General features: G+C 51.3%; 2 protein-coding genes across 2 annotated transcripts in view; one reads left to right on the plus strand and one right to left on the minus strand.

Moving 5' to 3' along the window:
• The first annotated feature begins 134 nt into the window (after positions 1–134).
• RPL31 (ribosomal protein L31) lies at positions 135–3466 on the plus strand. Its single transcript, XM_026035661.1, has 4 exons — positions 135–251; positions 1138–1263; positions 2883–2995; positions 3391–3466. The coding sequence occupies exons 1-4, from the start codon at positions 145–147 to the stop codon at positions 3420–3422; spliced, it is 378 nt and encodes a 125-aa protein (XP_025891446.1). The 5' UTR covers positions 135–144; the 3' UTR covers positions 3423–3466.
• A 499-nt stretch (positions 3467–3965) lies between these two features.
• Positions 3966–12482, minus strand: part of TBC1D8 (TBC1 domain family member 8) — a gene marked incomplete at its 5' end in the record, with an annotated part of 41745 nt that continues 33228 nt past the window's right edge. The window contains 9 exons of the mRNA XM_026035653.1: positions 3966–4902; positions 6325–6425; positions 6648–6737; positions 7344–7409; positions 8486–8726; positions 9537–9605; positions 10181–10279; positions 10560–10689; positions 10947–11232. Coding sequence (XP_025891438.1) covers positions 4441–4902; positions 6325–6425; positions 6648–6737; positions 7344–7409; positions 8486–8726; positions 9537–9605; positions 10181–10279; positions 10560–10689; positions 10947–11232 — 1544 coding nt within the window. The remainder of the gene's footprint in view (positions 4903–6324; positions 6426–6647; positions 6738–7343; positions 7410–8485; positions 8727–9536; positions 9606–10180; positions 10280–10559; positions 10690–10946; positions 11233–12482) is intronic.

The following is a 12482-nucleotide window of genomic DNA, read 5'->3' on the forward strand; positions in this document are numbered from 1 at the left end:
GGGGCAGGGGGGCGCGGGCAGCGCGCGGGGCGGCGCTCCCCCCGCCCCGGGGTGACGGTTTAACGGCCGCCGCGCCGCGGGGCTGGGCTGCGGCCGCGTCGCGCGCGGCCTGACGCGTGGCGCCCGCCTTGCAGGGTCGCTGCCATGGCTCCCGCGAAGAAGGGCGGCGAGAAGAAGAAGGGGCGCTCGGCCATCAACGAGGTGGTGACGCGCGAGTACACCATCAACGTGCACAAGCGCATCCATGGCGTGTGAGTGCCCGCCCTGCCCCGGGCCGCGGGAGCGGCGGGAGCCGCGTAGCCAGTGCTCGCGGGCCAGTGCTGCGTAAGGAGCAGCAGCTCTGTGGCTGATGGAGCGCCGGAGCCCAGAGCTCCGCAGCAGCCGGGTGATGGAGGGGGCTGCTCTAAAGCTCTTCTCTCCCGTGGGCACCTTTTCAGTGTGAACAGCTGCAGTCACATGGAAGAAAACTGCGTGCAAAGCAGTTACCTAGACTGCTAATGTGAGCTTAGAGGGGAGTGAGTGTTTGTAGCAGTTTGCTTTAGTCTTCATGCTGATGGTCCTGTTCTAAGGTTCACTCCYCTATTTTGGCAGAAGGGTGAAATAGGTTATGTTTAATGCTTCTGTCATTGGCATCACTTCCCCCCCCCCACTGATTTCTAGCCCCAAATTCCAGAAGCAAGATATTATTCAGCAGAAGCTGTCACTTAAAACAGCACTGCTGTGTGGATTTTTTTACCACTGACCTAGTTCTGTGTGGGTTACGTTACTGTTACTGCCCAGTCCCTCGTAGGCCCTTACGTATGAGCTGTGTCCCTTCATGGGTACTGGCAAGAAGTCAGGATGCCAGCGGAGAGTTGAAGCCCTAAGAGAACTCGGGAGTTGTAGGATCTTGCTGAAATTGTTCCCTCTAGCTGCACGTTGTTCCTGTTAGGGGCACACATTGAGGCTGGTGGATATTTGCTACAGCCAAAGTCTGATGGTGGTCTGGTGCAGCCGAGCAGTGACCAAAACTTCCCAGAGTGTGTGTGTGTGTGTGTGTGTGTGTGTGTGTGTGTGTGTGCAGAGAGGGGAGCGGTGGGAGTGCCGGGAGCACTGGGAGGTTGCTGAGGTTAAAGAGCTGCCCTATGTTTGTGCCAGGGGCTTCAAGAAGCGGGCGCCRCGCGCGCTCAAAGAGATCCGCAAGTTCGCCATGAAGGAGATGGGCACCCCCGACGTCCGCATCGACACCAGGCTCAACAAAGCCGTCTGGGCTAAGGGAATAAGGTGCGTTCCTGAGGAGTGAGGGCCCTCGCTGCGGCTCTCCTCGCGGGCTGGGAAAGGAGTTGCACCTGTGTGTTCGGAGGTGCAGGATTCAGAGGGGTAGMGAAGGTTGTATCCTTCTTCTTGTCCTTGCATTTCCGTTGTGTTTCGTTTCCGACAGTACGTCTGAGGGGGTAGCATCGTGGCAGGGACTGTTTCCTCTGGTAGCAAAGCTGTTTCTTCCTTCACCTCTGTTCTACCAAGCTGCCTCACTGAACTTGTGGCAAAGCTCAAGTAAACTCGGGAATGGGAAGATCTCTCCTTTTCCTMTGAGGGGGGCAAACAAAAAGAAGGAGAGGATGAGGATTTGGSCAGAGAACTCCCAGGGCAGGGCTGTGGAGGCTGTTGGAGCAGCCAGTTCGGGGGCACCTAGCTCTTAGTGACACCTGAAGGTACCTGGGATTGGTGTCACGTGCCAGGATGGAGGTACTGACTGACCAGCRCTACGCAGCATGTTGAGGGGTGTTTTGAACAGGGCTGTTAAGCCTGACTTGAAAGTACAAGTGAGAAGTCATTTGGGGATGGGGAGAAAACTTAAATGCCAAATTAACCACCTTTAATGCATATGAAAGTGGCCTGATTGTGAGGAGCGGGACCTCTTAGACTGTACTAAAATGGGCAGAAACAGCCGGTGCTTGTAAGCGATGACCCTGCCACCCAGAGGCAGGGCTTGCTTGGAGCCCTTGGGAATGAGGTGCCCAAGTCCGGCCTTGCTGGGCATCCACACCCCTGCCCTGGAGCTGGGGGTGAGCCCGCTCGCTTCTCCTGCTTTGTGCTGGCTCTGATTTAGAGTGAGCGCTCTGAGACTGCAGAGCAAGGAGGACTTTCCTTTTTGTGCTCTACAGAAGAGTGTGCTCAGTTCGCACAGTCTTGAGTTTATTTGAGGTGGGAAAGTCCTTGAAAAATGGTGTGGCCAGAATGTTTTGTGCCTCCCTGTAGCAGTGTGAGGGGAGGGAACCAAGCTGGGACTTGCTTGCAAGAGCAAAACCTTTCACGTAATTTAGTTGTTGCTGCAGAGGCTCTGTGAGGAGGAACTGTTGTTGAYAGATGGTGTAACCAGAAAGGGGACCTGGGTTCCACAGTCAAATGCTCGAGTTACCACCTGACTCCATGCATAGAGTTTGGATGCTGCAGCTCTGACAGGGGCACCAGGCTTTCAGAACAGATTATTTTTTGGCTTGCTCATTATTTTCTGTWCAAGTAGAAAATGCAGATCAACTGCCTGCTGATGCTCTTACCTTCCTCMCACCTTCCATAGCATTTTTCTAGGGCTGCTTGTGTTTCCATCTTTACCACTCTGGCTGAATTATGAGCCCTCATTTTATTTGGGGCTCTGTTAAATCTTAAAAAAGAGCAACAAAAAAGCAGATAGTTCTCTATGGCAGAGCAGTTGTCCTCTTGTAATGCCAAGACAGGTACAGACTTGACTCCTGCCTTTTTGTGTAAGTACATACAGCTTAAGAATTTTGAGGTTAGAAACCGTGGAGAGAAGAACCTTAACTTCCCTTTTCTGCTGTGGACTGTGCTGTTTTCATGTGTATTTTGTTGAAAATGAAACTGTATCCATGTCTCGTCCTTGGTAGGAACGTTCCTTACCGCATCCGCGTGCGCTTGTCCAGGAAGCGCAACGAGGACGAGGACTCGCCGAACAAACTGTACACGCTGGTCACCTACGTGCCCGTCACCACCTTCAAAGGTCAGGGCCCTGCTCTCTCCTTCCTCCCTGCCCTCTCCTTCTGAACAAGCAGCCGGGTCCGGCGGCTCCTCCTGCGCTGCAAAACTCCCATGGAAAGCACATTGAGGGGCCTGATGATGAGGGAGCTGCCTTCAAAGCCAAGTGCAGGATGAAAGCTGAGTGCAGGATTTAGTGAAGTTGCACATGAATTCTGAGAGAATTCAGAGTTTTGTCTTAATAGTTGAAGCACTTGTGCATCGACTTTGTTCTCTGAGAACCAAAGCAGAAACCTGCCTTTGAAACCCCAAGTGCTCTTCATTGYCAAGCTTTGCATATATTTTTATATAAAACTGTGTGTGTGTGTGGAATTGTACTGATAATAGGTAACGATGCTTTCTTATTTGCTTGTTTTGCAGGTTTACAGACAGTCAACGTGGATGAAAATTAAATTGGATTTTAATTACAATAAAACTGTAAAAATGTTTATTCTGACTAAGGTTTCTTGCTGACTCATGTTTTCAAGGACTCAGTCTAAGAAGAATTGAGCTGAGCAGGTGAGGAGCTGTTTCACTGTTTTGGGGCTTGCAGGGAGTGGTACAACACTTGTATTTTTAAATCCTTTCCACCTTTGTTAGCTGCGAGTGAAAGGAGAGGACCCTGGGAATWTATGGGTGACAGAGTCCCACCTTTTGCTCTTTGGGGACTTAAGAGCCACTAGACAGGGATTTTAAGTTGAAGGCCAACTTGCAGAAGATGGTCAAAGGAGATGAGCACGTCAGAGCTGTACCCTGCCGCAGCAAAGGCTGCTCTCCACATTGGGTCTCCTCCTGGTCTTTGTGGCAGTCRGGTGGCTCCTCCCAAGCAGGAAACTGAAAGAGGAGATTCCGACCAGTGAACTAAGGGGGAAGGCACCAGCTCAGGAAACTGAGTTYAATCCAACAGGGATAAGGGCCCTTACCTTGCGTCGATCAAGAAATGATGTCACCACACCTCTAGTACAAAAAGGGTTTATTGAAAAGTGCATGTTTTCACAGACCAACATCAAGAGCACAGTCCATGTACACTTAACATTTCAGCAAGACATAAAACTGGGCTATGGTCAAATATATTAAAATAGTTTCAATTACCAGCATTGAAACAAGTTTTTCAGTATTAGTGCAAAAAAGGCAACCCAAACAGACTGCAGACAGTAGCTGAGAAGTGTTTTCCCCGTTTTTAAAAAAAAAATATAGAAATGGAGCCAGCCTGTGCTCTCCCGTAGAGAAGAGGGCTGCAGCATCTTCACACTGCAGCCAGATGTTTCCTTTTACATTCAGAAGAGCGTCATGAATCAAGGGCACGCAACAACCTGCGCCCCCTTCAGCTTTTAAAGCTCTGCCGCTGGCCGGGGCAGGCCAGCAAGGTGTTGGCGCGGCGCGCGCTGCGGGCCGGAGCCCCGGGGCRGCTGTGCCCTGGTGCCAGTTCAGCTACTGCTGCGCGCCCGCTCTCGTGTGCTCCCCTCGCGCCGGGCAGCCCGCGGCGCTCGCCTTCAGGCTGTACTGGTTCAGCTTCGCGCTCTCCAGCTTCGGCTTCAGCTCCAAGGGTCTCTCAAAGAAGTTCACCAAGGACTGTTCGGTCAGGAGGGAGGCCAAAATATGCTCGAAAGAGACGGTCCAGTCGCCCTGGGCCACCGGGGAGGGGTGCGAGTCTTGGGGAGGGGTCTTCACAGTGTCGACAAAAACAGCGTCCGGCTCTGTCGCCGGGGCCTCGGGCTGCGCGTCCTCGGCGAGCTCCTCGGAGCCGCTGCCCAGGCTGAGGCTCCTCTGTCCCACCTCTCCGATCTGCAGCAGCAGCGTGGTCACGGTGGCAATGGCCTGGTATAAGTCGCTCTCCTCCGGATCTTCGTGGAACATGCTGTACAAGGTTTTGCAGAACTGAATGAATTCCCTCTGGAAGGCAGGAAAAGCTGTAAAATGGGGCTGCCGGACGGCCACCGTCAAGCAGAGCTGAAGCGAGGCAGGAGAGAGCACAGTGCTGCAGAGCAAGGCGGGCTGCTGGGTACGGCCACGCTCATTCATAACCCGGCTTTGTAAAAAAAATACTAGGAGGATCTGAGCCATGGACTGAAACAAGCCCTGGCAGCGCAAGTCAAGAGAGGAACAGTATTTTGCTGCCTTAACCAGAACCAGGGATTAGAAGCGCATACACAAACCAAGGGCAAGTAAGAGGAATGCCCAGGGTGGCCCTTATTGAGAGTAAAATTAGCGCAGAAAAAGCCACCTAAAGGCTTGGAAGCTTTTTCTTCATCCCTTCCCAACTCCTTTCCTTCTAGTAACACTTAGACCTCTCTGCAGTCCAATCCCTTCTCACCTTCCCTCCAGGAGCCATCCCTCTTGCCTACCACCCTATAGAGCAGTGTTCTATAATTCACACACTGTGTGGGGGGAATCTGTGAGCCCCTCATGTTCATGGACGTTATCAGTAAGGCCGTTTGTGAGGGGGCTCCAGCAGGCAGGGGGTTGGCGAGAGGCCCCGTGGCCCTGCTGGGCTGAAAGCCTTGGCACACACAGGGATGGCCCCCCTGGCCTCCCTGGACACCACAGGGATGGCCCCCTGGCCTCCCTCATGCCACCACTGGTGCCTCCTGGAAATGCAGGGGGCTCCTGGCCCTGAGGAGGGAGGTGGGGGGCAGGAAGGCAGCGTTTGGCTGAGCTGGGGCAAGCCCCACGTCACGCTGCGCTGGGAGGGGGGAAGGTTTGTTGCCTGAAAGGCAGAACAGTGAAACATTCTCCTAGGTTTACAGGAATGCTCTGAGCTTAGGAGGGGAACRGCTTCTTTCCAGCTTGCACCACCTCTTAGGGCATGAAATTCTCTGTATTCATCAGCCACTCTGAGGAGGAAGAGCCCCTGGCAAAGGAGCAGAGAGCTCGTGAACATCCTTCCTCTCCAGTTATGAACAGTCCACATAGAAAACAAGTGTCACCACAAACTGGAGCACCAGAAGTTCCACAGGAACTTAAGGAAAAAATTCTTAACAGTGAGGGTGCCAGAGCCCTGGCACAGGCTGCCCAGGGAGGCTGTGGAGTCTCCTTCTCTGGAGGTCTCCAGACCCGCCTGGATGCCGCCCTGTGCCCCGTGCTCTGGGAATCCCTGCTGGGGCAGGGGGCTGGACTGGATGATCTCTAGAAGTCCCTGAAGAAACCTTAAGGATTCTATAATTCTATGAACTAAAAGACTTAATTTAAATTAGGCTTTAAATTACACACACACATGGGAAACTAAAAAAAGGACAAACCAGCTGCATTTAGTCTCATCTTTTTTGATCTCTTCCCACTTCTTCACAAATTGGTGTCAGCCCCTGCTATACATACCTGGCTCATTTTTGGCAATTCCTTTTCAGTTTTAGTATCCTTTTCTTTGGCAAGGTCCCTAAGCATCTGCTTCAACTGCTTTTGGTAATCTACTGCATCCCCTTGTGTGGAACAGACACAAAAATTAGTTTATTATTATTTCTGTTATTAATTGCATTAATTATATTATTTATTGTTAGTATTTATCATTTCTAAGCCAATTACAATAAATTCATATTTCAAAATAAAACTCAGAGAGGGGAAATAAACAAGTGGGAAAACCAAATGGAAAGTTGGATATATCACCCACATGCACACCCATCAGAGGGCCATTGGAGCCATACCGTTTGATTTTCCAATAACCAGTGGTCTTGAAGTTGACAGCAAAGGATTCTTTAATGGTGACTGGCTGTCTCTCTCATCTTCCGTGAGAGCTACATTAAAAAAAGAAAGAAGTGAGAAATACAGTGACTGATCTTTCCAACGTTACATAACGATTAAAAGCTTTTAAAATAATAAGAGGCTATGGTCGAGGGCTCTTTAAACAGTACTTTGTTAAATCACAGTGTAAAATTACGTTGAAATAAGACTGGGGCTGCAGTGGAGGAGTAGGAAGCTCGCCAAGAAAGGCACATTAGTGGAGAGCTTCGTGCATCAAAGAAGCTCCAACAAAAACGTGTCAGCCCAGCACGACAGGATCAAACAGCACGAAGGAGATTTCTTACATAAACGGAGTCCCRGCCATGCAGGATTTCTAATTCCAACCTCACCTGCAAGTGGCTACACAACTGACTGCGAACAGGCTGCAGCAGACGGGAATCTGAATGTTTTTCTAAAAATTTCATCCCTGCWCCAGAAAGTTCCAATTTCAGGGGTTTTAAATTGCAGTGAACATAGTTACACAGACAGGTCCTAGGCGCTCCCAGCCAGGGAAGCAAGGTAAGGCTCTTCATTAAGCAGCCTTTCCCAAAAGTTTTAGGCCAGAAGTTGTAAGGAAAATACTCTTTTTTTTTTTTATTTTTTCCTCTCCAATGTCTTACCAGGCGGGATATGCAGCTTATACAACAGCTTTATCTTTTCATTCATTTCTCCGTTATACATAACATCTGCAAGGAACAAAACCAAAGATCACACGGAGGGAACGGGCCGGAGCATTTCCTTGCACCGTTTAAAACAAGCCCCTCATCTCTGCACACAAAGGGAGCGGTGTCTGCAGGAGGACCCAGGCAAACCCTTGGCCAGGACGCTGCAAGGAGAGTCCAAGTTGTGCCCGATGGAGGAGCAAAGCAGGTGCCAACCAGCTGCGGTGTTCTTTGTTCTTGCAAAAGAGACTGCAGTACTTAACTCTGGGGAACTTGTTAATCATCCTTTAAAAATACCAGAGAGGACGTTGGGRATGGAGCAAAGGCTGTTTGTTGCCACAGATTAACAAGAATGGGAGAGGGGAGACACATGAAGCTCCTTTCCTTTAGGGCCATATTCTTAATGTTTCTTCCTGTTCTATAGARTAAGTCCAAAATAGTTAAGACTTTCACATGTGACGTAACTAATTTTTAATGACAAGAGAAATGAGATTCTAAACTTTCAAATGCATTATAGTAATGTGAATAGCTTAAAAAAAAGTATCCCTGTAATACTCAAAATCACATCCTAGTATAATCTAGGTGAGCCTGGTTCACATCAAAGAGTTTTTGAAAGCTGAAGTGGTGAGAACACAGATTTACTGACTTTACTGAATCTTTTGATACTGATTCTTTTTTTTCTTCTTTTTTTTCTCTCTTTTTCTTTTTTTTTATGGGTCACTCATCTTCAGCAAAGTTTTGGAACACGCAGTCCCATGCCATGAAACAGCTGGAGGCCTGGAGAACAAGGTCTCTGCTGGCCGCATGCTTTCATTCTGCTGCCTGCTGACGTGTGGGTCAGGCACGGGTCTGCTCTGCGAGGTTACATGTCAGGTCTTCAAGGAGCAGTCAGAGAGACGTTCAGGTTACAGGGGCTGAATGGAGCAAGCAGGTAGGAGCGGGGACTGTTCMATGAATTAGCTGGAGAGCACTAGTTCCATGAGCTGCGCTTCCCCAGAAAGGAAAGCCAGGCTGTTTACACCCTGTTCTCTCAGTCACATCCTGCTCTCCCATCCGCATCCCACCCAAACGCCCCCGGCGCGCCCCGCGGAGGCCGATACCCAGGCAGGAGGCGAGCGCCTTGAACTCGATGAGCCGGTCGCCGCTGCGGTCCAGGAGGCGGAAGGTCCTCTCGGCCAGCACGGCCGTGTGCTCCCCGCACGCCCAGGGCGAGAGGAGCGCGTAGAGGCCGCGGAACTGCCGCCCGTCGATGCGGTACTGCTCGGCGTAGGGCCTGCTCGGGTCGTGGCGCTCGCCCGCGCCGCCCGCCGCCTCCCAGTAGCACCTGAGGAAATGCTCCCTCTAGGAGAGAGCAGAGGGGGAGTGGAGCGGGGTTGCCGGGGGGAGTGGGGCCGGTTGGAGCAGCGCTCGCGTCGAGGGAAGCACCGAAATTCCGTGTGCGGGGGGGCAGTGGGGAGAGCAGGAGCGCTCCTCGGAGGAGGACGGGGAGCAGGAGCCTTCAGCGGGAGCAGCCAAGCTCRCTCACGGGTCCCAAACTCACTGCAGTTGCTGAGGCTCCATGTCCGGCCTGGACACCTCTATCCCTTAAACTGTACAAAGGACTGCGGAAAATTCAGGATGCCAGAAATACTTCACGTGCTCATTTGTTCTCTCTGACCTGTTTGGATACTGCTCCTATTTATCTCCCTTTAGGGGCCAGCTGATGTAAAAGAGGATCCTAAGGAAACAAAGTGTCCCAGGGAAGAAAAGAGGCAAGGAAACCATACGAAACCAAATGAGGAAAGGGAAGAGGAGCAAGCGAGTGCAAGATCCAACAGGGAGCAGCACAGAGGAGGAGGAGGAGGGAAGCACTGGGGAGCAGGGTCCTCTTGTGCAGCACCCTCCTAGGACGAGTGATGGAGGGAGGATAACACTGAATGATCACGGCATTAATGCTGCCCTTACTGCAGTTATGGCAAGAGTTCCACTGCTCTTAGATTGCTGGTCAGCCGCATAAAGGACCACACGGTAAATTGAGTAACGCTGCACAAGCAGATGAACCCCCTGAGCAATTCCACACACAGCATCCCATTCGGTYCTGCCAAGCAAAGGCTGGAAATGGCACCCGGAAGCCTCCAACAGCCTCATCCCCAAACTTCCAAGTAGACAGACCTTGAACAAGTCATACAACTCCTCTAAATCTTCAGGAAGAAGCGAAACGTCTGGGATGACAACTCGGAGCTAGAAAAGGAAATAAAAAGCAGAGGTCAGTGAGGATCCCTCCTACTGTCACCGTCGACACCGGCAGGACCCCCGCGCTCTCCCAGCGATGGTCCCGACGCTGACAGCTCCAGCTGCAGCCCTGCAGGTCCCTGCAGCTTCCCCCTCCCTGAGATTCCCTGGTTGGACAAACCCATGGAAGAGAAGTCCCCGCAGGGCCGCTACAAACAAAGCCAGGAAGCCTAAGCCGTGGGTTGCAGGAAGCCGGGGAAGCCTCACGTCACGCTCACTCTCATCTTCAGCTTCTTAAGCCGAGCCTTAGGCTTCGCTTAGGGCCACATTGACCCAGCAGCCCCTTCTCGATGTTGGAACAACCCTGAAAGGCAACGCGCTCGGCTGCCAGGAAAGAACAAGGACACCTGGGAACAAAGGCATCGGGGAAAAGCTGTCTGGTTTCCAGAGCCAGTGGCGACTCTTCCTTTTCTCCTGGACTTCAACCCAAACTTCCGGACTTGAAACCAAACCAAAACACTAACGTGCAGTTGGTGCGAGGTTGGGGCGTTGAGCTGCTACCACCCCAGCAACCCCCTGCTCACCACATTTTGCTTGGTGGTGTCTTCGTGGCTTTGCAGAACACGGATCCTGTGTTTGTAGCGCATGTGCTCTATCTGCTCCACTGAGTGGTCTCCAAATTTCTAGAGGGGAGGAACAGAATTTGGTGAGACCAGAAAGAAATGCAATTTGGAAAACACTGTGAATCCTTAAAAAACCTACAGGCTAAAGAATATCTGGTCTCTTACTCGCCTACCAATGTAGTTGTATTCATACAACGTAGACATTTATACTATGTTGTGCATTTGAGCACACATYCGAGGATTCCTTAAAGATTTGCACCAACTAAGAAAAYACCCATGATGAATTTAACCCCCTTAGATCATAATTCACCCCATCAACAGGCACCAAACAGTAYCTTACCTCATAGGAATCATGAATCAGGTTAGCTATTTCCGTCACGGGAGAGGCTTCCTCGTCGTCACTGAAGAACGCGTGGTGGTTGCCAATGGGGGGCAGAGGACTCTCCTCGTTCTTCACGTGCTCTAGAAACCTAGCGGGAACAAACGCAAGCAATACAGAGCACTGTGCAGCACGCTCTTCTCTAGGCACAATCTAAACAAGCAAACACGCCTTATGGCTCAGGCTTAGAAGAAATAAACTGTTTTTTCAGGCTGCTCGCCTTGTCAGAACCATCGTTGTTATTAGCCAGCCCGGGAACAGCCAAATAACTCAACTTTTCCCAAGAAAAAGCCCAGAGTGGGCAGCCTGTCGCTGCAGGGAGCACCGCGGCTCCCCACGTCCAAATACCTGCTGAGGATCATCAGGGCCTGGCCGTCGTCCTTGCTGTTGCACAGATCCACYGCGTTGGCTTCCAGGATGGCCAAGCCCAGCTGGAAGATGGCTTTGATCCCGTCGTAGAAAAAGCAGTCGACCACGTTGACGGCGCTTTCCAGGGGCATGATGCTGAGGAAAAGGGTGAGGAACCACGAGAGAGAGATGGAGGCTAAGGCGGTCAGGTCCTTCATATGCTCGGCCAGCTCCGGGAGCTGCTCCTTGATAAGCTCTTCAAACACGGACTGGTCAACCTGGGCACCTGCAGGTCACAGGGAAACAGCGTCAGGCGGGACTGAAGCCACAAAACTGCTCCTTCAAGCTGAAGATCACTGGCAGGTACCAATGCCAGGCCTGGAGGCAGCTGAACAGAGGAGACACGCCGTCTCTTCCCAGCAAAACCCCGTGATCTTCCTGCCATCACCTCGGCCCCAGCCCCACGGCTGCCCTCCTCACCGTGCACCTTCCTGCAAGCAGGCCGGGCCCATCTCTGCTGAGCGCCTCGAGGGGCTACAAAATATGGACAGCAGCTGCTGCTGGCTTGGGCTAGGACTGCACACAATAACTACGTGCTAGGAAAAAAAAAGCTCAGGCATTTTATGGGGAGCTTGAGCCCTATGCAATGAAGAGTACACACTCCTCTCCTGCAGCGTGTGGAGCCAGGAAAGGGGGCCGTACAGCCTGCGTTTTCCTGAGAAAATACAAGACTGTATCAAAGGTACCTACCTTTGATACATACACTGAGGAAAACATACATACTATATATACAAATATATTCCATATATACTGAGGAAAAAACCTTATACACATGTATGTATGCGTGGATATATATTTTTTTCTTTTTTTTAAATAACAGAAGTTTTCTGCTATTCCCAGCTCTAAGTTTTCCTAGGCACCCCAGCCAGTCTTTCCAAAAGGAGCACATTTGAGCCCAGCCCCTTCAGTCTTAGCCCCTAGATCCTGTTTTGTGAGCAGCCATTGCAGAATCAATACAGCCCCACTGAGCTGGGGCAGCCTATGCCCCCAAACCACACCACGAGTCTCAACTGAGGATGACACCAGCTAAAAACATTCCCTGAACCCAAAAAGCAGCCAGCCTGGCAGTTCTTTTCTGCCTTTTCCTTGGAAATTCTCTCACATGGAGGTTCCCTCTCGCTGTCCTCCTCCTGCTAATTGACAGAATTCAGAATAATCAGAATAATCAGAATTCAGACAATTCTGATTGCYGTGGAATGGCCAAGACACACGTCCCTATCCCCTACTGTTGCCACACGGCAGGGCACAACGTGGACGCTTTCTGGCAGGGGCCTCATCTTTTGGTTTTGCACCCAAATCTCAGTAAAACCTCATAGACTATTTCTCCATCATAGAACCTCTCACAAAAACCCCAAGAAGGTTCCACTAGTGGCTGAAGAAGCCCAGATAAGTGCCCAGGGATATRCCACGAGTTTCTTGGAAACACACCGGGCACGGTGCTTGCCCTGAAGCAAAAGCGTTCTCATGTCAGATGGC

This window comes from Nothoprocta perdicaria, unplaced genomic scaffold (assembly GCF_003342845.1).
Source record: "Nothoprocta perdicaria isolate Ctin4 unplaced genomic scaffold, notPer1 scaffold_163, whole genome shotgun sequence".
In the NCBI taxonomy this organism is placed as follows: Eukaryota; Metazoa; Chordata; class Aves; order Tinamiformes; family Tinamidae; genus Nothoprocta; species Nothoprocta perdicaria.